This window comes from Cetorhinus maximus, chromosome 3, assembly GCF_964194155.1.
Source record: "Cetorhinus maximus chromosome 3, sCetMax3.hap1.1, whole genome shotgun sequence".
Lineage (NCBI taxonomy): Eukaryota > Metazoa > Chordata > Chondrichthyes > Lamniformes > Cetorhinidae > Cetorhinus > Cetorhinus maximus.
Window position 1 is genome coordinate 18,443,592 of NC_135881.1, and position 25,326 is coordinate 18,468,917.

Sequence of the window (25,326 nt, forward strand, 5' to 3'; positions counted from 1 at the left end):
TCATGGCTAAATTGGCTGATGGCACAAAGATAGGTGGAAAGAAAGTTGTCAAGAAGACATATAAGAGCCTACAAAGGAATTTAGATAGGTTTAATGAGTGGGCAAAAATTTGGCCAATTTGAGTATCATGTGGGAAAATGTGAACTTGTCCACTTTGGCAGGAAGAATAGAAAAGTAGTATATAATTTGAATGGAGAAAGATTGCAGAACTCTATGGGATCTGGATGTGTTGGTACATGAATCACAAAAAGTTGGTACGCAGATGCAGTAAGTGACTAGGAAGACAAACAGATTATTGGTGTTTATTGCAAGGGGAATAGGCTATAAGAGTACGGAAGTGCTGCTGCAGCTGGACAGGACCTTCATTAGACTGCATTTGGAGTACTCTACAGTTTTGGTCTACTTGCTAAAAGGGTATACAGATAATTGCATAAGAAGCAGTTCAGAGGAGATACACTCAACTCATTCCTGGGATGACTGAGTTATCGTATGAGGAAAGATTGAGCAGGTTGGGGCAACACCCATTGCAGTTTAGAACAATGAGAGGTGATCTTACTGACAAATATAAGAGGAAGATGGTTGTGGTTGTTGGAGGTTGGTCATCTCAGCTCCAGGACAGGACTGCAGGAGTTCCTCAGAGTAGTGTCCTAGGTCCAACCATCTTCAGTTGCTTCATCAATGACTTTCCTTCCATCATAAGGTCAGAACTGAAGATGTTCGCTGATGACTGCACAATGCTCAGCACGATTCGCGAATCCTCAGAGACTGGAGCAGTCCATGCCTGAATGCAGCGAGACCTGGGCAATATCCAGGCTTCAGCTGACAAGTGGCAAGTAATATTCTTGCGACGCAAGTGCCAGGCAATGACCATCTCCAACAAGAGAGAATCCAACCGTTGCCCCTTGATGTTCAATGGCATCACCATCACTGAATCCCCCACTATCAACATCCAAGCAGTTACCATTGACCAGTAACTGGCCAAATAAATACTGTGGATACAAGAGCAGGTCAGAGGCTGGGAATCGTCTGACGAGTAGCTCACCTCCTGACTTTACAAAACCTGTCCATCATCTACAAGGCACAAGTCAGGAGTGTGACTGAATACTCCCAACTTGCCTGGATCAGTGCAGCTCCTACAACACTCCAAGAAGACTGACACCATCCAGGACAAAGCAGCCCATTTGATGGGCACCACATCTACAAACTTTCACTCCGTCCACCTCTGACGCACAGTTGCAACAGTGTATACCGTGTACAAGATGCACTGCAGGAATTCACCAAGACTCCTTAGATAGCACCTTCCAAACCCACGACCATACCACCTAGAAGGACAAGGGCAGCAGATCGATGGGAACACCACCACATGGAAATTCCCCTCCAAGTCACTCACCATTCTGACTTGGAAATAAATCACCATTCCTTCACTGTCACTGGATCAAAATCCTGGAACTCCCTCCCTAACATCACTTTGGGTGTATCTAAACTGCATGGATTGCAGCAATTCAAGGCAAGTTATCTCGAGGGCAATTAGGGTGGGTAATAAATGCTGGCCTAGCTGTCAAGACCCACTTCCCATGAATTAAGTTTTTTAAAACTCCCATCACCTAAATAAAGTGTCCATTCTTGAAGGGTCATTCAACATAAAATGCATCCTCCTGGCAGAGCAGCCCACCCATTAGCCATAACAGCAAAAAGATCCTAACAGAGCCACTACTTAGCACCAGATCCATCCATTCACCCACACCAGACCTAACTAATTTCCAAAAATAAAATCAAGTTACCTCAGCCTATGACATACACTGCACCCAAATAAGTCACTTTGCTCAAACCCTGCAAGCACTTTACAATTAATTTGTTCAGTATTTTCATCAATTACATATTTCAGAAGGGAATCTTTGTGAAAATTCAGTCTTGAAAGCACAGCAAACAGACAATGAAATTGATAGGGAGACACAACACAGCAACAATGACACAAAACAGCAACAATGACACAAAGATAAATTTGTTAGGAGACATGAAGGTTGGGAGAGGTGGATGTGACCTTGGATGTATTTGAGAACCTTAGCGAGGATGAGATGTTGGAAAGGTACATGGGTGCAGCATGAGATTTTAAGGGAAGCATGATGACAGGAATTTTGACAGGTAGGTGGGCAATGTCAGAGGAATAGGAGCTGTTAATGTCAGCAAGCATCAGGCCAAAAAGAGGCATTTCAGTCATTAGCAGCTGAATCATGCTTGAGGCAACAGAGCAGGTGGAGGGGCTTATGAGCAACATAAGTCTGATCAAACCTAGAAGGCTAATAGGAAGCCACAAAAGATTGAGGTTTGGGGTAGAGCAGAAGAGGTCAAATTGGGTTGGAAGATGGGAAAGTGATGAAATAAAAGGAGGAGGAAGCAGATGAACAGGGTCTTAATGTTAGAGACATAGAAGCAAATGAGCGTCTTGCATCAATGGTGAGGATGAAAATTGTGAAGTGGAAGACAAAAGCAGGAAAGCTGCAGTAAAGAGTTTGTCCTTTCCTTCCAAGATGATTTTAAAGTAGCACGTGGATTTGACAGCTGAGAGGCGGAGAGCAGTCAGCATTAAAATATTTGTGGAGAGAACAAAAAAAGTCTGATGAATATGAAGTAAAATTAAATAATAATTATCGTCCTACCCTTAACTTTTAGGCAAGCCTTGGTCTGTTGATCTCCGGTATCACATATATATGTTCCAGTGTCTTCTATTTTCAGATTGTGGATTGACAATTCAGTGATAGCACCTTTCTGTTTCATTTCATGCTTCTCACTTGGGCGAAGTATTACAGATCCCTTTTTCCATTCTACTGAAGCACCGGGTTTGGTAAGCTCACAGCGCAGTGTGGCAGTACCATTTTCTTCAGCTTCTTCATTCTGAAGTTCTTGTTTGAAAAGCACAGGCAAGGCTGAGGGATGAATTGATGTGAATCATTTAATATTGTAGTGATGCTTACAAAAAATCAATACCCTTGGGCAACACAATTTTGTTTGAAGGTACTACAGTACATAATAACACAAATATAATAACTAGAACAGGTCATTCAGCTCCCTGTTACTTGGTCCCAATCTAGCTAACTTTCATCTCTCACAACACACAAAACACGGATATTAAAAAAAATGAGGGAAAAATTATAGTATGAGAGAAAGCTCACTAGAAATATAAGAACAGATAGTAAGGGCTAAATTTTATGGTCCCGTCACGGCAGGGGCAGGGCCGTAAAATGTGGCAAGTCATTCAAAAGTTCACTGACTTCGGCGTGACTGTAAAATACCGCCAGTGTAAAATCTGCCCTAGGAATTTCTACAAATATTTAAAAAGGAAAAGAGTAACTAAATTGAGTATTGTTCCCTTAAAGGGTAAGACTGTGGAATTAATAATGGGAAACAAGTAAAGTGGCAGAAGCGTTGAACAGGTGTTTTGTGTCTGTCTTCACTGTAGAAGATACAAAAAAATGTTAAGAATAATTTAAAATCAGGAGGTAAAAGGGAGGGAGGAACTTAAAACAATCACTATCACCAGGGAAAAGGAACTGGGAAAACTGTTAAAACTGAAGGTTGACAAGTCCACTAGGCCTGATGCCTTTCATCCCAGGGTCTTAAAAGAAGTGGCTGTAGAGGCACGAGCTGCATTGATTGTGATCTTCCAAAATTCCCTAATTTCCGGGAAGGTTCCAATAGATTGAAAAATCACTAGTGTAACACCTCTGTACAACAAAGGAGGGCAACAGAAAGCAGGAAACTAAAGGCTAATTAGCCTAACATCTGACATAAGGAAAATGTTACAGGTTATTATTAGGAAGGTAACAACAGGACATTTAGAAAATCATAATACAATCAGGCAGAGTCAACATGATTTTGTGAAAGGAAAATCATGTTTCACTAATTTATTAGAGTTCTTTTGAGGTAGTAACAAGTAAGGTGGATAAAGGGGAGCCTTTAGATGTAGCATACTTGGATTTCCAAAAAGCATTTGATAAGGTGTCACATATGAACTTACTAACATATGAACTAGGAGTAGACCACTCGGCCCATCAAGCCTGCTCCACAACTCAATAAGATCATGGCTGATCTGATTGTAACCTCCCACCTACCCCAAAAACCTTTCGCCTTCTTGTTAATCAAGGTTCTATCTAGCTCTGCCTTAAAAATACTCTAAAAAGACCCTGCTTCCACTGCCTTTTGAGGAAGAGTGTTCCAAAGACTCACGACCCTCAAAAGTTTCTCCTCATCTGTCTTAAATGAGCAACCCCTCATTTTTAAACTGAGACCCCCTAGTTCTGGATTCTCCCACAAGATGAAACATCCTCCCCACATTCACTCTGTCAAGATCCTTCAGGATCTTAAAGGTTTCAATCAAGTCATCTCTTACTCTTCTAAATTTCAGTGGATACAGGCCTAACCTGTCCAACCTTTCCTCTTGAGACAACCCACCCACAAAGTAAGAGCTTATGGTACTAGGGGTAACATGTTAACATGGATTGAGGATTCGTTAGCCAGCAGGAAGGAAAGACTAGGGATAAATGGGTCATTTTCTGGTAGAGTACCACAGGGATCAGTGCTGGGGCCTCATCTATTTAAAATCTATATCAATGGCTTGGATGAAGAGACCAAATGTATCATGGCTAAATTGGCTGATGGCACAAAGATAGGTGGAAAGAAAGTTGTCAAGAAGACATATAAGAACCTACAAAGGAATTTAGATAGGTTTAATGAGTGGGCAAAAATTTGGCCAATTTGAGTATCATGTGGGAAAATGTGAACTTGTCAACTTTGGCAGGAAGAATAGAAAAGTAGTATATTATTTGAATGGAGAAAGATTGCAGAACTCTATGGGATCTGGGTGTCCTGGTACATGAACCACAAAAAGTTGGTACGCAGATGCAGTAAGTGACTAGAAAGACAAACAGATTGTTGGTGTTTATTGCAAGGGGAACAGACTATAAAAATAGGGAAGTGCTGCTGCAGCTGGACAGGACCTTCATTAGACTGCATCTGGAGTACTCTGTACAGTTTTGGTCCACTTGCTAAAAGGGTATACAGATAATTGCATAAGAAGCAGTTCAGAGGAGATACACTCATTCTCAACTCATTCCTGGGATGACTGAGTTATCGTATGAGGAAAGATTGAGCAGGTTGGGGCAACACCCATTGCAGTTTAGAACAATGAGAGGTGATCTTACTGACACATATAAGAGGAAGATGGTTGTGGTTGTTGGAGGTTGGTCATCTCAGCTCCAGGACATGACTGCAGGAGTTCCTCAGAGTAGTGTCCTAGGTCCAACCATCTTCAGTTGCTTCATCAATGACATTCCTTCCATCATATGGTCAGAACTGAAGATATTCGCTGATGGTTGCACAATGCTCAGCACTATTCGTGAATCCTCAGAGACTGGAGCCGTCCATGTCTAAATGCAGCAAGACCTTGGCAATATACAGGTTTGAGCTGACAAGTGGCAAGTAACATTCGTACCATACAAGTGCCAGGCAATGACCATCTCCAACAAGAGAGAATCCAACCGTTGCCCCTTGATGTTCAATGGCATCACCATCACTGAATCCCCCACTATCAACATCCAAGCAGTTACCATTGACCAGTAACTGGCCAAATAAATACTGTGGATACAAGAGCAGGTCAGAGGCCGGGAATCGTCTGACGAGTAGCTCACCTCCTGACTTTACAAAACCTGTCCATCATCTACAAGGCACAAGTCAGGAGTGTGATTGAATACTCCCAACTTGCCTGGATCAGTGCAGCTCCTATAATACTCCAAGAAGACTGACACCATCCAGGACAAAGCAGCCCATTTGATGGGCACCACATCTACAAACTTTCACTCCGTCCACCACTGACGCACAGTTGCAACAGTGTATACCGTGTACAAGATGCACTGCAGGAATTCACCAAGACTCCTTAGATAGCACCTTCCAAACCCACGACCATACCACCTAGAAGGACAAGGGCAGCAGATCGATGGGAACACCACCACATGGAAATTCCCCTCCAAGTCACTCACCATTCTGACTTGGAAATAAATCACCATTCCTTCACTGTCACTGGATCAAAATCCTGGAACTCCCTCCCTAATGTCACTTTGGGTGTATCTAAACTGCATGGATTGCAGCAATTCAAGGCAAGTTATCTCGAGGGCAATTAGGGTGGGCAATAAATGCTGGCCTAGCTGTCAAGACCCACTTCCCATGAATTAAGTTTTTTAAAACTCCCATCACCTAAATAAAGTATCCATTCTTAAAGGGTCATTCAACATAAAATGCATCCTCCTGGCAGAGCAGCCCACCCATTAGCCATAACAGCAAAAAGATCCTAACAGAGCCACTACTTAGCACCAGATCCATCCATTCACCCACACCAGACCTAACTAATTTCCAAAAATAAAATCAAGTAAGTTACCTCAGCCTATGACATACACTGCACCCAAATAAGTCACTTTGCTCAGACCCTGCAAGCACTTTACAATTAATTTGTTCAGTATTTTCATCAATTACATATTTCAGAAGGGAATCTTTGTGAAAATTCAGTCTTGAAAGCACAGCAAACAGACAATGAAATTGATAGGAAGAAACAAAACAGCAACAATGACACAAAGATAAATTTGTTAGGAAACATGAAGGTTGGGAGAGGTGGATGTGACCTTGGATGTATTTGAGAACCTTAGCGAGGATGAGATGTTGGAAAGGTACATGGGTGCAGCATGAGATTTTAAGGGAAGCATGATGACAGGAATTTTGACAGGTAGGTGGGCAATGTCAGAGGAATAGGAGCTGTTAATGTCAGCAAGCATCAGGCCAAAAAGAGGCATTTCAGTCATTAGCAGCTGAATCATGCTTGAGGCAACAGAGCAGGTGGAGGGGCTTATGAGCAACATAAGTCTGATCAAACCTAGAAGGCTAATAGGAAGCCACAAAAGATTGAGGTTTGGGGTAGAGCAGAAGAGGTCAAATTGGGTTGGAAGATGGGAAAGTGATGAAATAAAAGGAGGAGGAAGCAGATGAACAGGGTCTTAATGTTAGAGACATAAAAATAAATGAACGTCTTGCATCAATGGTGAGGATGAAAATTGTGAAGTGGGATACAAAAGCAGGAAAGCTGCAGTGAAGAGTTTGTCCTTTCCTTCCAAGATGATTTTAAAGTAGCACGTGGATTTGACAGCTGAGAGGCAGAGGACAGTGAGCATTAAAAATATTTGTGGAGAGAACAAAAAAAGTCTGATGAATATGAAGTAAAATTAAATAATAATTATCGTCCTACCCTTAACTTTTAGGCAAGCCTTGGTCTGTTGATCTCCGGTATCACATATATATGTTCCAGTGTCTTCTATTTTCAGATTGTGGATTGACAATTCAGTGATAGCACCTTTCTGTTTCATTTCATGCTTCTCACTTGGGCGAAGTATTACAGATCCCTTTTTCCATTCTACTGAAGCACCGGGTTTGGTAAGCTCACAGCGCAGTGTGGCAGTACCATTTTCTTCAGCTTCTTCATTCTGAAGTTCTTGTTTGAAAAGCACAGGCAAGGCTGAGGGATGAATTGATGTGAATCATTTAATATTGTAGTGATGCTTACCAAAGATCAATACCCTTGGGCAACACAATTTTGTTTGAAGGTACTACAGTACATAATAACACAAATATAATAACTAGGACATGTCATTCAGCTCCTTGTTACTTGGACCCAATCTCGCTAACTTTCATCTCTCACAACACACAAAACACGGATATTAAAAAAAATGAGGGAGAAATTAGAGTATGAGAGAAAGCTCACTAGAAATATAAGAACAAATAGTAAGGGCTAAATTTTATGGTCCCGTCACGGCAGGGGCAGGGCCGTAAAATGTGGCAAGTCATTCAAAAGTTCATTGACTATAAAATCCCACCAATGTAAAATTCCGTCCTAAGACTTTCTACAAATTTTGAAAAGGAAAAGAGTAACTAAATTGAATATTGTTCCCTTAAATGGTAAGACTGTGGAATTAATAATGGGAAACAAGGAAACTGGTAGAAGCGTTGAACAGGTGTTTTGTGTCTGTCTTCACTGTAAAAGACACAAAAAACATGCAAAGAATACTCGAAAATCAAGAGTTAAAATGGAAGGAGGAACTTAAAAAAATCACAATCACCAGGGAAAAGGAACAGGGAAAACTATTAAAACTGAAGCAAAAATAAAAATACCTGGAAAAACTCAACAGATCTGGCAGTATCTGCGGAGAGGAACACAGTTAATATTTCGAGTCCGTATGACTCTTCAACAGTTCTGTTGAAGAGTCATACGGACTTGAAACATTAACTGTGTTCCTCTCCGCAGATCCTGCCAGACCTGCTGAGTTTTTCCAGGTATTTTTATTTTTGTTTTGGATTTCCAGCATCCGCAGTTTTTTGCTTTTATGTTAGTATTAAAACTGAAGGTTGACAAGTCCACTAGGCCTGATGCCTTTCATCCCAGGGTCTTAAAAGAAGTGGCTGTAGAGGCACGAGATGCATTGATTGTGATCTTCCAAAATTCCCTAATTTCTGGGAACCTTCCAATAGATTGGAAAATCACTAGTGTAACACCTCTGTACAACAAAGGAGGGCAACAGAAAGCAGGAAACTATAGGCTAGTTAGCCTAACATCTGAAATAAGGAAAATGTTACAGGCTATTATTAGGAAGGTAACAACAGGACATTTAGAAAATCATAATACAATCAGGCAGAGTCAACATGATTTTGTGAAAGGAGAATCATGTTTCACTAATTTATTAGAGTTCTTTTGAGGCAGTAACAAGTAAGGTGGATAAAGGAGAGCCTTTAGATGTAGCATACTTGGATTTCCAAAAAGCATTTGATAAGGTGTCACATATGAACTTACTAACATATGAACTAGGAGTAGACCATTCGGCCCATCAAGCCTGCTCCACCACTCAATAAGATCATGGCTGATCTGATTGTAACCTCCCACCTACCCCAAAAACCTTTCGCCATCTTGTTAATCAAGGTTCTATCTAGCTCTGCCTTAAAAATACTCTAAAAAGACCCTGCTTCCACTGCCTTTTGAGGAAGAATGTGCCAAAGACTCACGACCCTCAAAAGTTTCTCCTCATCTGTCTTAAATGAGCAACCCCTCATTTTTAAACTGAGACCCCCTAGTTCTGGATTCTCCCACAAGATGAAACATCCTCTCCACATTCACTCTGCCAAGAGCCTTCAGGATCTTAAAGGTTTCAATCAAGTCATCTCTTACTCTTCTAAATTTAAGTGGATACAGGCCTAACCTGTCCAACCTTTCCTCTTGAGACAACCCACCCACAAAGTAAGAGCTTATGGTACTAGGGGTAACATATTAACATAGATAGAGGATTCGTTAGCCAGCAGGAAGGAAAGACTAGGGATAAATGGGTCATTTTCTGGTAGAGTACCACAGGGATCAGTGCTGGGGCCTCATCTATTTAAAATCTATATCAATGGCTTGGATGAAGAGACCAAATGTATCATGGCTAAATTGGCTGATGGCACAAAGATAGGTGGAAAGAAAGTTGTCAAGAAGACATATAAGAACCTACAAAGGAATTTAGATAGGTTTAATGAGTGGGCAAAAATTTGGCCAATTTGAGTATCATGTGGGAAAATGTGAACTTGTCAACTTTGGCAGGAAGAATAGAAAAGTAGTATATTATTTGAATGGAGAAAGATTGCAGAACTCTATGGGATCTGGGTGTCCTGGTACATGAATCACAAAAAGTTGGTACGCAGATGCAGTAAGTGACTAGGAAGACAAACATAATGTTGGTGTTTATAGCAAGGGGAATACACTATAAAAGTAGGGAAGTGCTGCTGCAGCTGGACAGGACCTTCATTAGACTGCATCTGGAGTACTCTGTACAGTTTTGGTCCACTTGCTAAAAGGATACACAGATAATTGCATAAGAAGCAGTTCGGAGGAGGTTCACTCAAATCATTCCTGGGATGACTAAGTTATCTTATGAGGAAAGGTTGAGCAGGTTGGGGCAACACCCATTGCAGTTTAGAACAATGAGAGGTGATCTTACTGACAAATATAAGAGGAAGTTGGTTGTGGTTGTTGGAGGTTGCTCATCTCAGCTCCAGGACATGACTGCAGGAGTTCCTCAGAGTAATGTCCTAGGCCCAACCAACTTCAGTTGCCTCATCAATAACTTTCCTTCCATCATAAGGTCAGAACTGAAGATGTTCGCTGATGATTGCACAATGTTCAGCACTATTTGCGACTCCTCAGAAACTGGAGCAGTCCATGTCCAAATGCAGCAAGACCTGGGCAATATCCAGGCTTGAGCTGACAAATGGCAAGTAACATGCGCACCACACATGTGCCAGGCAATGACCATCTCTAACAAGAGAGAATCTAACCATTGCTCCATGATGTTCAATGACATTACCATCACTGAATCCCCCACTATCAACATCCTAGTGATTACCATTGGCCAGAAACTAGCCAAATAAATACTGTGGCTACAAGAGCAGGTCAGAGACTAGGAATCATGTGATGAGTAACTCATCTGACTCCCCAAAGCCTGTCCATCATCTACAAGGCACAAGTCAGGAGTGTGATTGAATACTCCCCACTTGCCTGGATCAGTGCAGTTCCTACAACACTAAAGAAGCTGGACACTGTCCAGGACAAATCAGTCCACTGATTGGCACCACATCCACAAACATTCACTCCCTCCACCGTCGACGCACAGCAGCAGTATTGTTTACCATCTACAAGATGCACTGCAGGAATTCACCAAGACTCCTTAGACAGCACCTTCCAAACCCATGACCATACCACCTAGAAGGGCAAGGGCAGCAGATTGATGGGAACACGACCACCTGGAAATTCCCCTCCAAGTCACTCACCATCCTGACTTGGAAATATATCGCTATTGCTTCAATGTCACTCGGTCAAAATCCTGGAACTCCCATCCTATCGGCACCGTGGGTGTACCTACACCACATGGACTACTGCGGTTCAAGAAGGCAGCTTACCACCACCTTCTCAAGGGCAATTACAGATGGGCAATAAATGCTGGCCCAGCCAGCCAGCAAAGCCCACATCCTGTGAATGAATAAAATAAAAACTTCATGATGAATACTGAGAGGCTGTTTCCCCTTGTGAGGGAGTCCAGCATTAGGGAACGCCATATAAAATTAGGAGTCTCCCATTTAAGACTGAGATAAGGAGAATTTTTTTTGAGGTTTGTTAGTCTGTGGATTTCTCCTCCCCAGAGAGCAGTGGAATCTGGATCATTGAATATATTCAAGCCTGAGTTAGATTTTTGATTGACAGGGAGTCAAGGATTATGGAGATGCAGACAGGAAAGGAGTTGAGGGCACAATCAAATCAGCCATGATGTTATTGAATAGCAGAGCAGGGGGCTAGTGCCAAAATTGGCAACAGCCTGACATCGTCATCCTCATGGAATCATATCTTAGAGATAATGTCCCAGACACCACCATCATCATTCCTGGATATGTCCTGTCCCACCAGCAGGATAGACCCAGCAGAGGTGGTGGCACAGTGGTATACAGTCAGGAGGGAGTTGCCATGGGAGTCCTCAACATCAACTCTGGACCCCATGAAGTCTCATGGCATCAAGTCGAACATGGACAAGGAAACCTCCTGCTGATTTACCGTGTACCACCCTCCCTCAGCTGATGAATCAGTGTTCCTCCTTGTTGAACACCATTTGGAGGAAGCACTGAAGGTGGCAAGTGCGCAAGATGTACTCTGGGTGGGGGACTTCAATGTCCATCACCAAGAGTGGCTCGGTAGCACCAATACTGACTAAGCTGGCCGAGCCCTAAATGATGGAACTGCTAGACCGGGTGTGCAGCAGGTGGTGAGGGAACCAACAAGAGGGAAAACATACTTTACCTCATCCTCACCAACCTGCCTGCCGCAGCTGCATCTGTCCATGACAGCATCGGTAGGAGTGACCACCTTGCACAGCACAGTCCTTGTGTAGACAAAGTCCTGCCTTCACATTGAAGATACCCTCCATCATGTTGTGTGGCACTACCACCGTGCTAAACGGCATAGATTTCAAACAGATCTAGCAACTCAAGACTAGGCATTAATGAGGGCCAGCAGCAGCAGCAAAATTGTACTCAAACACAGGCTGTAACCTCGTAACCTGGCATATCCCCCAATGTACCATTACCATCAAGCCAGGGCATCAACCCTGGTTCAATGAAGATTGCAGGAGGGCATGCCAGGAGCAGCACAGGCATACCTAAAAATGAGATGTCAACCTGCTGAAGCTATAACACAGAGCTACTTGCGTGCCAAACAGCATAAGCAGCAAGTGATAGACAGAGCTAAGCGATCCCACAAACAACAGAACAGATCTAAGCTCTGCAGTCCTGCCACATCCAGTCATGGACAATTAAACAACTCACTGGAGCAGGAGGCTTCATAAATATCGCCATCCTCAATGATGGAGGAGCCCAGCACATCAGTGCAAAAGATAAGGCTGAAGCATTTGCTACAATCTTCAGCCAGGAGTGCCAAGTGGATGATCCATCTCGGCCTCCTCTGGAGGTTCCCAGCATCACAGATGCCAGTCTTCAGCCAGTTCAATTCACTCCACATAATATCAAGAAACTGCTGAAGGCATTGGATACTGCAAAGGCCCTGACAATATTCTGGCAATAGTACTGAAGACTTGCACTCCAGAACTTGGCGCGCCCCTAGCCAACCTGTTCCAGTACAGCTACAACACTGGCATCTACCTGGCAATGTAGAAAATTGCCCAGGTATGTCCTTAACACAAAAAGGACAAATCCAACCCAGCCAATTACCGCCCCATCAGTCTACTTTCGATCATCAGTAAGGTAATGGAAGGGGTAATCAATAGTGCTATCAAGCGGCACTTGCTAAGCAATAACCTGCTCACTGATGCCCAGTTTGGTTTCCGCCAGGACCACTCAGCTCCTGACCTCATTACCGCCTTGGTTCAAACATGGGCAAAAGAGCTGAACTCCCGAGGTGAGGTGAGAGTAACTACCCTTGACATCAAGGCAGCATTCGACAGAGTGTGGCATCAAGGAGCACTAGCAAAAAGGGAGTCAATGGGAATCAGGAGGAAATCTCTCCGCTTGATGGAGTCATACCTAGCACAAAGGAAGATGGTCGTGGTTGTTGGAGATCAGTCATCTCAGCTCCAGGACATCACTGCAGGAGTTCTTAAGGGTAGTGTCCTCGGCCCAACCATCTTCAGCTGCTTCATCAATGACCTTCCTTCCATCATAAGGTCAGAAGTTGGCTGGTGATTGCACAATGTTCAGCACCATTTGCGACGACTCAGATACTGAAGCAGTCCATGTCCAAATGCAGCAAGGCCTGGACAATATCCAGGCTTGGGCTGACAAGTGGCAAGTAACATTCATGCCACACAATCATCAGGCAATGACCAATTCCAACAAGAGAATCTAACCATCGCCCCTTGATGTTCAATGGCATTACCATCACTGAATCCCCCACTATCAACATTCTGTGGGTTACCATTGATCAGAAATTGAACTGGACTAGCCATATAAATGCTGTGGCTACTAGAGCAGGTCAGAGGCTAGGACTCTTGACTACCTACCCCCTCCTGACTACCCAAAGCCTGCAACTTCATCTGACAGCATGAGATCAGCTCACTAAAATAGTCAGCTCTGAAGAAGGGTCATATAGACTCTCAATGTTAACTCTGTTTCTCTCTCCACAGATGCTGTCAGACCTGCTGAGTTTTCCAGCATTTTCTGGGTTTTTTTAATGCATTTCCAGCATCTGCAGCATTCTGCTTTTATCACTAAAATACTGTACTGGCACTCCACACATACGATATACTGAAAGCGCCATGGGTGCAGAGAGCAAAATTCTATACAACTGCTGTGCACAGTGCACCAGCAGATTTTTTTGGTGGGGTGTGGCGAGGACGTGGGCAAGAGGGTGGTGAAGTATGGGAGTGAACAAAATTGTCAGGCAGAGCCATTTCTTAATAGGACAACCCTTCACTTATTCCAGGCCGACCTCATATGGCTTAAGAGTAGCTTGGACACTCCGTGGTTTCACTATGGAAAGTATCAGAATTTAAATATTTTTATAGGACTTGCACAGAGTTTGTGCACAGTTTCCCACTGAACTTCATTGTTGATCAGCTACCGTGGGCTGTGCTGAATAAATTGGGTGCATTGAAGGGTTTGGGCTTCTTCGTCAATTTATACAGGTAGTGAAGGCACTCAAAGTAAAACACCGTAAATTATAAAGCATTGCATTTTTGGCCCCATTGCCTCTCTGCTTGTAGCTTACATAGGCCATCTTCTGCAAACATTAATTGGTTCTTTGATAAGCCAAAAAGTGCCACAATTTGGTTCAATGAGATGGCTAAAGCCATTAGAAAGAAATGTATAGCCTTTCCAGGTCATCTTGACATAGCATTTCCTTCTGTGAGCTAAATCATGGGGCAAGAGTCAGGCTGCAGATTACCACCTTGAATTCAACCATTTTTTATGGCCTGATAGCAAAAACAGATTGTTAAAAAGGGAACAAGAAAATAACTACCCATGTGCCGTGGCAATAGCAGAGTATTTATGTGAAAAAAAGGGAACCTGCTTAGAAAACTATCTGCTTTATATTTGTAATCATTTTTTATATTTTTAAAAAGTTAAAATTTCTTCAGGATCTGAGACCCAACTGGGTACAAGACCTGTTGGGGTAGTAAAATCAGGTGAGACTGATGTTACCACAAAGAAAGTTGGCTTTCCTCCCAGAATTCCCAGAACTCCTGCCCATTTTTACAAACAATAAGCATCCAGGTCACTTTATTGGCAGATGGAGCACATCTGGATCTGGACACATTTGAAAAGTGCGAGGGATATGCGGGCTCTCATAAAGAGAGTGTTTTGGTATTTTTCCAAAAAAAATCTGTTGAACTGAAAGCACTAACATGCCATTCAAGTGATCTGACAGCATTGCACGCTTCACCCTCACCCCAGTAGAAGCACCCATGCTGGCTGAAGTGCTACGAAAATGTTCAAATGAGGTGTTTTCAGATACTCTGGCAGGGTCAGAAGAGGAGGTCAGCAATGGATCAGGATTCCTGCTCCACCTTGCCTACACTGGCATAAATATCTCGCAGACTTACAGCCAGATTTTCAGCTTGACAGAGGCTCGGAAATAGCCAAATGGCTAGTTTGGTGCATTGCTTGAATTTGATGCATAGCATAATTTGCAATTATGCAATGTAATGAGAAACATAAGCCAGAATTTTCCCGTCGGCGAGTTGGGGGCGGTGCCCACTCACCGACGCGAAAATTACGTGGGATGACGTTGGGGGGAACCCCCGACATCATCCCGGTCCATTTAAATCTTTAGGAAGGCGGGCGGACAGTGAAATCAGCTGTCTACCCGCCAACGTGTCAGTGGCCAATTGAGGCCATTGACAGGATAATTAAAATAATTAAAGACCCTGCCTGTCCAACCTTAAGGCTGGCAGGCCAGCAGCCCCAGCAGGTTTCTGAAAAAACATGAAACCTCATCCACTGGCAGGATGAGGTTTCATGTCCGTTTTTAAAAACGTTTTTTAGACTGTCAGTAATCTCCCTGAGATAGCACTTAGTCTCAGGGAGCAGTGCGCTCTTTCGCACGCATGCGCGAAACAGTACACTTTGACAGTTGGGGAATCCCTCCACCTCCCCCACCCCACCCCGTATAGGAAGCACATAGCGCTTCCTGTCGGGCAGGCCGCTGGGCGGGCCTTAACTGCCCCGCCCACTCAAAATGGCGGCAGGCCCCGTTTCGGCGGCGGGGGTCGGCTGCCCGCCCACCCACCAAGGGCAAAATTCTGCCCATAATGTCAATGTTGCCTAACCTAGAGTAATTAGTAAATTATACATGTCATATGATTATTATTGGGAGGGTAAACACAGGTTATAGGCAACTTTATTTCCTTACCATTCACTTTAACAATGACTTGAGTGCAAGATACCACAGTGTGGCATTCATATGTTTCACCATCCTTCTCAACACTATTACAAACAATCCGTCTGGTTTCATTCCCAGAATGGCTGATTTTGTGCTTGGATGTATCTTTCAAAAGCTTTACATCCTTAAACCATTTTAACTGGGCAGTCCGGTTTGGACATTTCACAGAATAAGACAATATCCTCTCCTTCAATGACAGTAGCTGAAGCTGCCAAATCTTTGGTTATAATAGATAATTTTTCTAAAATAACATGAACAGAGGTTAACTTTGAAATGGCTCTAACAACTTCCCTTCAACCAGCTGGGATTAGGCACTATTTTTAATTTCCCCATGAAGCATGTCAGCCAGTCAATAAGGTAACCAATATTTTCCTTCTGATGAATTTGATAAGCAGGGGAAATAATTGTGTTGACTGTGAGGCAACTTTAAGTGGCTAAATATTTCTACAATTAAGGAAGGAGAAATAGCCTTTGCGTTCTAAAGAGTCAGCTCCCCGTTGCTTCCTCCATGGCAACACCTCAGCTAATCAGAATCGACTTGCCAACCAATCAGCCTCTTCTCCTGTTGTATAAATTGTTATGATCATTTGAATTTTGGCATTTTGTGTTTGTCCTAATGAGTGCAAGACGAAAAGCTCTGCTAAGATGTCTCTCTTTTCAGCAATAACCAAAGAGGATGATATGTTAAATGGAACATTCCGAGAAGTAGATTGGCTACTATTGGCTGAATCTATAAAGTAGAAGCTAAATATATTCCTGTGTACCACCTTTAGTATAAATTTAGCCTAGGTTGGCTGTTTTTAAAATAATGCATTACCATCTGTGTAAGGTACAGGTCAAAAGAGATTTTGGTATTGCTATGCAATATGTTAATCAGCCTTTCCATGGTACTCTGTACAGCTTTCATCATGTTGTATTAGAAAGAATATAGTGTGGAAAGTTTGAGGATGATTTTGGTATCAGAAATTTAAGCTTTGAGAAAACCTTAACAAAGTTGATATTTTCGCTGCCAAAAAAAAATTTTAATGTGATCCATTTAAAGCTTTCAAAATTTTGAAGAGAACACAGTTGATAACTAAAGAGTGTTCATTTAACTGCTCAATTAACTGTAAAAAAATTTCCCATTAATCTGCCTCCCTGGACAGCCTGTTCCACATATTCAGCACCATTTGTGTACAGTATGTTAATTTAAACTGCCTGTGCATTTTCCCTCTTCTAAGCCTGATCCTATGTTTCTTTGTTCTAAAGTTAATGGCAATCTTCAATTTATAGTTTTATTTATTCTTTCACCAGAAGTGGGCATTGTTGGCTAGGCCAACATTTGTTATCCATCCCTAATTGCCCTCAAGAAGGTGGCTTGTGTACTGCCTTCTTGGACCGCTGCAGTCCACTTGGTGAAGGTAACCCACAGTGTTGATAGGGAGTTCCACAATTTTCACCTAATGACACTGAAAGGCTGGCGATATAGTGGTGTGTGGTTGGAGGGAAACTTTCAGGTGCTGGTGTTCCTGTGTATCTGCTGCCCCTGTGTATCTGCTGTCCTTGTCCTTCTAGGTGGTAGCGGTCACTGATTTGGAAGGTACTTTTGAAGGAGGCTTGGCGAGTTGCTGCAGTGCATCTTGTATCTAGTGCACATTGCTGCCACTGTGCATTGGTGGTGGAGGAAGTGAATGTTTAAGGTGGTGGGTGGGCTGCCAATCAAGCAGGTTGCTTTGCCCTGGATGGTGTCGAGCTTCTTGTGTTGTTGGAGCTGCACTCAACCAGACAAATGGAGGATATTCCATCACACTCCACTATCTGCAAGGCACAAGTCAGGATAGGCTCAAGTCAGGAGGTGAGTTACTCACCACGGAATTCCCAGCTTCTGACCTGCTCCTGTAGCCATAGTATTTATATGGCTTTTCCAGCTAAGTTCCTGGTCAATAGTCAGCCCCAGGATATTGATATTGGGGAATTCAGCAGTGGTAAAGCTGTTGAATATAAAGGGGGGATGGTTAAATTGAGATAGTCATTGCTTTGTCCTTGTGTGGTGCATATGTTACTTGCTAGTTATCATCCCAAGCCTGAATGCTCAGGTCCAGCTGCACATGGGCAAGGGTTACTTGCGTATCTGAGGAATCTGAATGGTTGTGGACACGACTGATTTGGTATCTGAGGAGTCGCAAATGGTGCTGAACACTGCAATCATCAGCAAACATCCCCACTTCTGACCTTATGATTGAGGGAAGGTCATTGATGAAGCAGCTGAAAACGATTGGGCCTAGGACATTACCTGAAGAACTCCTGCAGCAATGTCCTGGGACTGAGATGAGTTTTCCTCCTGAAGCCTCGCTATATCTATTCCCTTAAGAATCTTAAGTACTTAAACAATTTATCCCCTGTGCCTTCTCTTTTTCAAAGTGAACAAGCCCTGGTCACTTAATCTCTCCTCAGGCACAGTTGTTTTAAGGCAGTTAACAGTTAAGTTGCCCTTTTCTGCCTCCAATACCTGGATACTGTTGCTAACCAGAAATGTACAGTGTGGCCATACTAGTGTGTTAATCTCAATCTTACTTGAAGCAGAAGAAACTGCTAGTAAATGTCTCTGAGCAAACCTCCAGCGTTGTAATTGTGCATAATTAATAATTGCTTTCTCTGTCACTATAAAAACAGCTTAGACCATGATTCACTGATTGTTGAATATTCCATAAGACAGGACTTCTCACATCAACTTCCACTGGTGTTATTTTAAGGAATTTTTAATAAAAAAGTTTACCTTTCACTGTCAACGCAGCAGAGGTTTTCTTATCGCCAGCTTCAAACGTTATATTGCCAGAATCTTTCACTGAAAGTTTTTTAACTGTCAAAATGTGATAGCCATCCTCTTGTGATTTAATTTCGTTCACATCATTGCTGTGTAGAGGTGTTTTATCCAGGAACCACTGAATGTTGCCATAATCCGTTGGCGATATTTTGCACTTAAATGTTGCTGATTCACCTTCAAGGACTTCAATATCTTCAAGGTCTTCAACTATTCGGACTTTCTGACCTGTAATTAGTACACGTGAATTGCATACTTTGTTCCTTTGTAAGGCCACCAGGTGGAGGAGCAAGTTACCACTCTTCTTTTCAGGATCTAGGTTTATATCTAGCCCAGACTGATGAGTTGAAGATCCTCTTTTGATGCTATTAGTAAAATTAGTCTCGATGTAGTTTTCAATCAACGTGAGTACACAGCACACATAATCCTCAAATGGAGTTAGCTGGAATTTTGTGTCTGCATGCAGTTTGTTATTTGGAAGATAGCAGCCCTTTACATGAGGTATTATTGGGGAGATTTTAACCCACAGATAAAACAGGCTTGAAGTGGGTGGAAAGATTGCATAACTGGCTATGCACAAATTCTTTTGATGGGCATGGTCAATGTTGAACATCTTGTCCTTGTGAGGGTGTGAGGAACTATTGGGCTCGCCCAACCTAAGTTTCTGGTAAAAACAAAAAGCTAAAAGCAACTGCAGATGCTGGAAATCCAGAACAAAAACAGAATTACCTGGAAAAACTCAGCAGGTCTGGCAGCATCCGTGGAGAAGAAATCAGTTGACGTTTCGAGTCCTCACGACCCTTCGGCAGAACTGAGTATAGTTAGGAGAGAGGTGAAATATAAACTGGTCTAAGGTGGGGGGCGGGAGGAGAGAGAAGTTGAGGGTGGGGTGATTGTGGGGATAAGCAAGCAGTGATAGGAGCAGATAATCAAAAGATGTCACAGACAAAATGATCAAAGAGGTGTTGAAGGTGGTGATAGTATCTAAGAAAAGTGCTAATTAAGAATGGAAGGCAGGATACTCAAGGTACAGCTCTAGTGGGGGTGGGGTGGAAAGACTAACAAAGTTTTAGTTTTAGATTTAAAAATAATGGAAATAGGTGGGAAAAGAAGAATCTATATAAATTATTGAAAGAAAAAAAAGGGGGAGGGGGGAGAAACGGGGTGGGGATGGGGGGAGGGGGAGTTTAAGATCTAAAGTTGTTGAATTCAATATTCAGCCCGGAAGGATGTAAAGTGCCTAGTCGGAAGATGAGGTGCTGTTCCTCCAGTTTGCGTTGGGCTTCACTGGAACAATGCAGCAAGCCAAGGACAGACATGTGGGCAAGAGAACAGGGTGGAGTGTTAAAATGGCAAGCGACAGGGAGGTTTGGGTCTTTCTTGCGGACAGACCGCAGGTGTTCTGCAAAGCGGTCGCCCAGTTTGCGTTTGGTCTCTCCAATGTAGAGGAGACCGCATTGGGAGCAACGAATGCAGTAGACTAAGTTAGGGGAAATGCAAGTGAAATGCTGCTTCACTTGAAAGGAGTGTTTGGGCCCTTGGACGGTGAGGAGAGAGGAAGTGAAGGGGCAGGTGTTGCATCTTCTGCGTGGGCATGGGGAGGTGCCATAGGTGGGGGTTGAGGAGTAGGGGGTGATGGAGGAGTGGACCAGGGTGTCCCGGAGGGAACGATCCCTACGGAATGCCGCCAGGGGGGGTGAAGGGAAGATGTGTTTGGTGGTGGCATCATGCTGGAGTTGGCGGAAATGGCGGAGGATGATCCTTTGAATGCGGAGGCTGGTGGGGTGATAAGTGAGGACAAGGGGGACCCTATCATGTTTCTTCCGCCGTCTTCGTCTCCGTGCTCACTTCTTTGGGCAGGAGTCCTCTCCCCGTTCAACGGATCCTTTTACCCACCTCCAATATTCTGCCTCCACCTGGACCCCTCCCTCTGGATTCTTACCTTCTCTTGATCTTTTCATTGAGAACTGTCGGCGTGACATCAGCCGTCTCAATTTCTCTGCTCCTCTCACCCATTCTAATCTGTCTCTCTCTGAACTTACTGCACTCCGTTCTCTCAGGTCCAACCCTGACATTGTCATCAAACCCGCTGACAAGGGTGGTACTGTTGTTGTCTGGCGCACTGACCTCTACCTCGCGGAGGCTGAGCATCAACTCGCAGACACTTCCTCCTACCTCTCCCTGGACCATGACCCCACCACAGAACATCAAGCCATTGTTTCCAGGACTGTCACTGATCTCATCTCCTCTGGAGATCTTCCTCCCACAGCTTCCAACTTGATAGTCGCCCAACCTTCTACCTCCTACCCAAAATCCACAAACAGAACTGTCCTGGCAGACCGATCGTGTCAGCCTGTTCCTGCCCCACGGAACTCATTTCTCGTTATCTTGACTCCCTTCTCTCTCCCCTTGTCCAGTCCCTTCCCACTTACATCCGTGATTCCTCTGACACCTTACGTCACATCAACAATTTCCAGTTCCCTGGCCCCAACCGCTTCCTCTTCACCATGGATGTCCAATCCCTCTACACCTCCATCCCCCACCAGGATGGTCTGAGGGCCCTTAGCGTCTTCCTTGAACAGAGGCCCCAACAATCCCCATCCACCACTACTCTCCTCCGTCTGGCTGAACTTGTTCTCACACTGAACAATTTCTCCTTAAACTCCTCTCACTTCCTCCAAATAAAAGGTGTGGCTATGGGTACCCGCATGGGCCCCAGCTATGCCTGTCTCTTTTTGGGGTATGTGGAACATTCCTTGTTCCAGTCCTACTCCGGGCCCCTCCCACAACTCTTTCTCCGGTACATCGATGATTACTTCGGTGCTGCTTCATGCTCTCGTCGGGACCTGGAAAAATTTATTAATTTTGCTTCCAATCTCCACCCCTCCATCATTTTCACATGGCCCATCTCTGACACTTCTCTTCCCTTCCTTGACCTCTCTGTCTCAATTTCTGATGATAGACTGTCCACCAATATCCATTACAAGCCTACCGACTCCCACAGCTACCTCGACTACAGCTCCTCACACCCCGCTTCCTGTAAGGACTTCATCCCATTCTCTCAGTTCCTTCGCCTCCGTCGCATCTGTTCTGATGACGCTACCTTCAAAAACAGTTCCTCTGACATGTCCTCCTTCTTCCTTAACCGAGGTTTTCCATCCACGGTCGTTGACAGGGCCCTCAACCGTGTCCGGCCCATATCCCGCGCATCCTCCCTCACGCCTTCTCCTCCTTCCCAGAAACATGATAGGGTCCCCCTTGTCCTCACTTATCACCCCACCAGCCTCTGCATTCAAAGGATCAACCTCCGCCATTTCCGCCAACTCCAGCATGATGCCACCACCAAACACATCTTCCCTTCACCCCCCCTGGCGGCATTCCGTAGGGATCGTTCCCTCCGGGACACCCTGGTCCACTCCTCCATCACCCCCTACTCCTCAACCCCCACCTATGGCACCTCCCCATGCCCACGCAGAAGATGCAACACCTGCCCCTTCACTTCCTCTCTCCTCACCGTCCAAGGGCCCAAACACTCCTTTCAAGTGAAGCAGCATTTCACTTGCATTTCCCCTAACTTAGTCTACTGCATTCGTTGCTCCCAATGCGGTCTCCTCTACATTGGAGAGACCAAACGCAAACTGGGCGACCGCTTTGCAGAACACCTGCGGTCTGTCCGCAAGAAAGACCCAAACCTCCCTGTCGCTTGCCATTTTAACACTCCACCCTGTTCTCTTGCCCACATGTCTGTCCTTGGCTTGCTGCATTGTTCCAGTGAAGCCCAACGCAAACTGGAGGAACAGCACCTCATCTTCCGACTAGGCACTTTACATCCTTCCGGGCTGAATATTGAATTCAACAACTTTAGATCTTAAACTCCCCCTCCCCCCATCCCCACCCCGTTTCTCCCCCCTCCCCCTTTTTTTTCTTTCAATAATTTATATAGATTCTTCTTTTCCCACCTATTTCCATTATTTTTAAATCTAAAACTAAAACTTTGTTAGTCTTTCCACCCCACCCCCACTAGAGCTGTACCTTGAGTATCCTGCCTTCCATTCTTAATTAGCACTTTTCTTAGATACTATCACCACCTTCAACACCTCTTTGATCATTTTGTCTGTGACATCTTTTGATTATCTGCTCCTATCACTGCTTGCTTATCCCCACAATCACCCCACCCTCAACTTCTCTCTCCTCCCGCCCCCCACCTTAGACCAGTTTATATTTCACCTCTCTCCTAACTATACTCAGTTCTGCCGAAGGGTCGTGAGGACTCGAAACGTCAACTGATTTCTTCTCCACGGATGCTGCCAGACCTGCTGAGTTTTTCCAGGTAATTCTGTTTTTGTTTAAGTTTCTGGTGGTTGGCCTGCAAGTCATAAAGATGAAGTGTGGTGCTCATTATGGAACTGAGCTGAAGCCAGTCTTGTGTATTGGAAGGAAGAAAACACCTATTAGGAGAGCCCACATTATCAAACACTAGCCTGGGAATTTTAATGGAGAAAGTAAGAAGGAGAAAAACTGTCTTATTCTGCCATATGGAAAAAGGATGCTCTACCTCAATACTAGGAAAGCTTGGTCCAAGGTGGCTGCGCATCAATGTCCAGAGTTTAGTGTAAAAAGTAGTTTTAGAGCTGCTATGGTAAGACTCTCATTTGTAGTGCTGTTGTCATTGTCAGCTCAGCCTTTCACCAATTTACTATAACAGCACTAACAAAAACTGACTTCTCTGCTTCAGTTTCTTCTTCTCCAATGATTGGAATATCCTTCAGTGCCTCTCCTCATGTCATCTCCAAATTCTGCCACTATCATTACTCTAACAATCACTCTTACACACACCTGATGCTTCTCTATAGTATCAAGACAATTATTCTATCCTCGGGTAGATGCTCAGAACTCTTCAGCATTCTACTCACTTACAGACTTGCTTTTATCACACAGGGCAAACTAGGACACAGTTTTAGGGAAGGGATCCTTGAAGCTGGGGGGACACTTTCCTTTCAATGCTGTCATCAGCTGCCATGGATGGTCAGGGAAATGCCACAGTTGTTGTAAAAGGAAACGTAGGGAGAAAAAATTCACAGCGCTTGGCACTACAATCTTCAATTTCTCTTATCACTTAAATGTCCCTCTCATTCAGTCTGAATCACAGCCTGGTGCTTCAATGAACACAAACCCTCCACCTATGTATGCAATAATATCCAATTGCCTCAAGGCTAGATCTAGCTACTAACCATTTTCTCTATGTCAAAGGACTATTTAAAGCATTAATGCATCTCCTCCTAAAGTGAGGTTGAATGCGCATGCTGACAGATTTCTGCATTTGCTGAAAAGCAAATATCAGAAGCAAACCCCAGAATTTTTATTGCATACATGGAAGTCTTAGTTAAAGAGGTGACAGTTTGTAGGATTTCCCTCTCCATCAGATGTGAGATGCCATCAGATATGGTAAATACCAAAGCATAAATTCAACAGTACTGCAGAGAAGTGAAAAAGATTGTCAGTGCAATGGGCATCACCCCCTCAGGACCTGGGGAAGAACTTGACGGTTCCTCACTTGCGGGTTTGAAGGTGAGGGAGCTCATAAAATGCAGCACATGGCCTACCCTCTGACCACCTACCCACCACTGCGTAGTGCAGTGTCAGGCAGCCCGCCCATCCTTGGGCCTATTGAGGCCCTTGCGTGGCCAATTAATGGCCACTTTAAGTGCCTCATTCCACCCTGGCCAATACGCACAGTGAGGGCAGCTCACGCCAAGCAGGTAGGCTAGCTGTGTGGGCTGGGGTCAGAAAATGGGAAGTGTACCTCCCCTTTAACCCTTCACCTCTGGCCTCTCAAACCCGGCCATCTAAATCCTCACTCCCCTTCCAAGGGACTCCCAGCCAGGCCCCGCCAAAACCCCAGACCTATCTCTCTTAACTCCTCATCTTTAGGGACTGGCTGTAGCCCCAGTACTGGCCACTGCTTGAACCTGGCACTGCTGGGACTACATGACTTTCAGCCATCCAAATGGCCAGCAGCTCCCCAAGGTGGGACTTCCTCCCCAGATGGGGGCAGAAATCTCACACTGAGCTAATTATTGCTCTGCCGAATATTAAATAGCTCCGGGGCAGCCGATATCAGCGGGGATGTGTTCCCCACCGACTCATCAGGTGGGGTAGTGGGAAACCCTGCCATCCAAAAACCTCTCCCTGGATTCAATGCATTAAAGATTTAATACCTGACCAGCAAGGGTGACTACAAGTGTTCATTTCTCCCTTCATTATATCCTGCAAAAGCAATTTCCCATCTCCTTTTCCAAGTAATCTCAGCACTTTTCTCACAATATTCCTCTTCACAAATCAGAATGGAATCCTGTACCACCCTCATTCTCATTCCAATCACACATTCTTGTCCAACTTCTTGCTAGTAACAGTGTTCAGTTCTCACATGGCAACAATGTCTTCAGGGTGTCATGAGGGTGCTCCCTTGCTAACCATTCAACCCCATAACAGCTGCAGTCTCGGGCTTGAGATCCCAAAGCCTCTC

The 25,326-nt window shown here is 44.2% G+C and overlaps 1 protein-coding gene across 1 annotated transcript in view; it reads right to left on the bottom strand.

Moving 5' to 3' along the window:
• The window catches only part of obscnb (obscurin, cytoskeletal calmodulin and titin-interacting RhoGEF b), a 691,209-nt gene that overhangs the window by 415,136 nt on the left and 250,747 nt on the right, over positions 1-25,326 (bottom strand). Inside the window, exons 29-31 of the mRNA XM_078536828.1 lie at positions 18,756-19,028; positions 7,286-7,552; positions 2,658-2,924 (exon numbers count right to left, since the gene is read on the bottom strand). Coding sequence (XP_078392954.1) covers positions 2,658-2,924; positions 7,286-7,552; positions 18,756-19,028 — 807 coding nt within the window. The remainder of the gene's footprint in view (positions 1-2,657; positions 2,925-7,285; positions 7,553-18,755; positions 19,029-25,326) is intronic.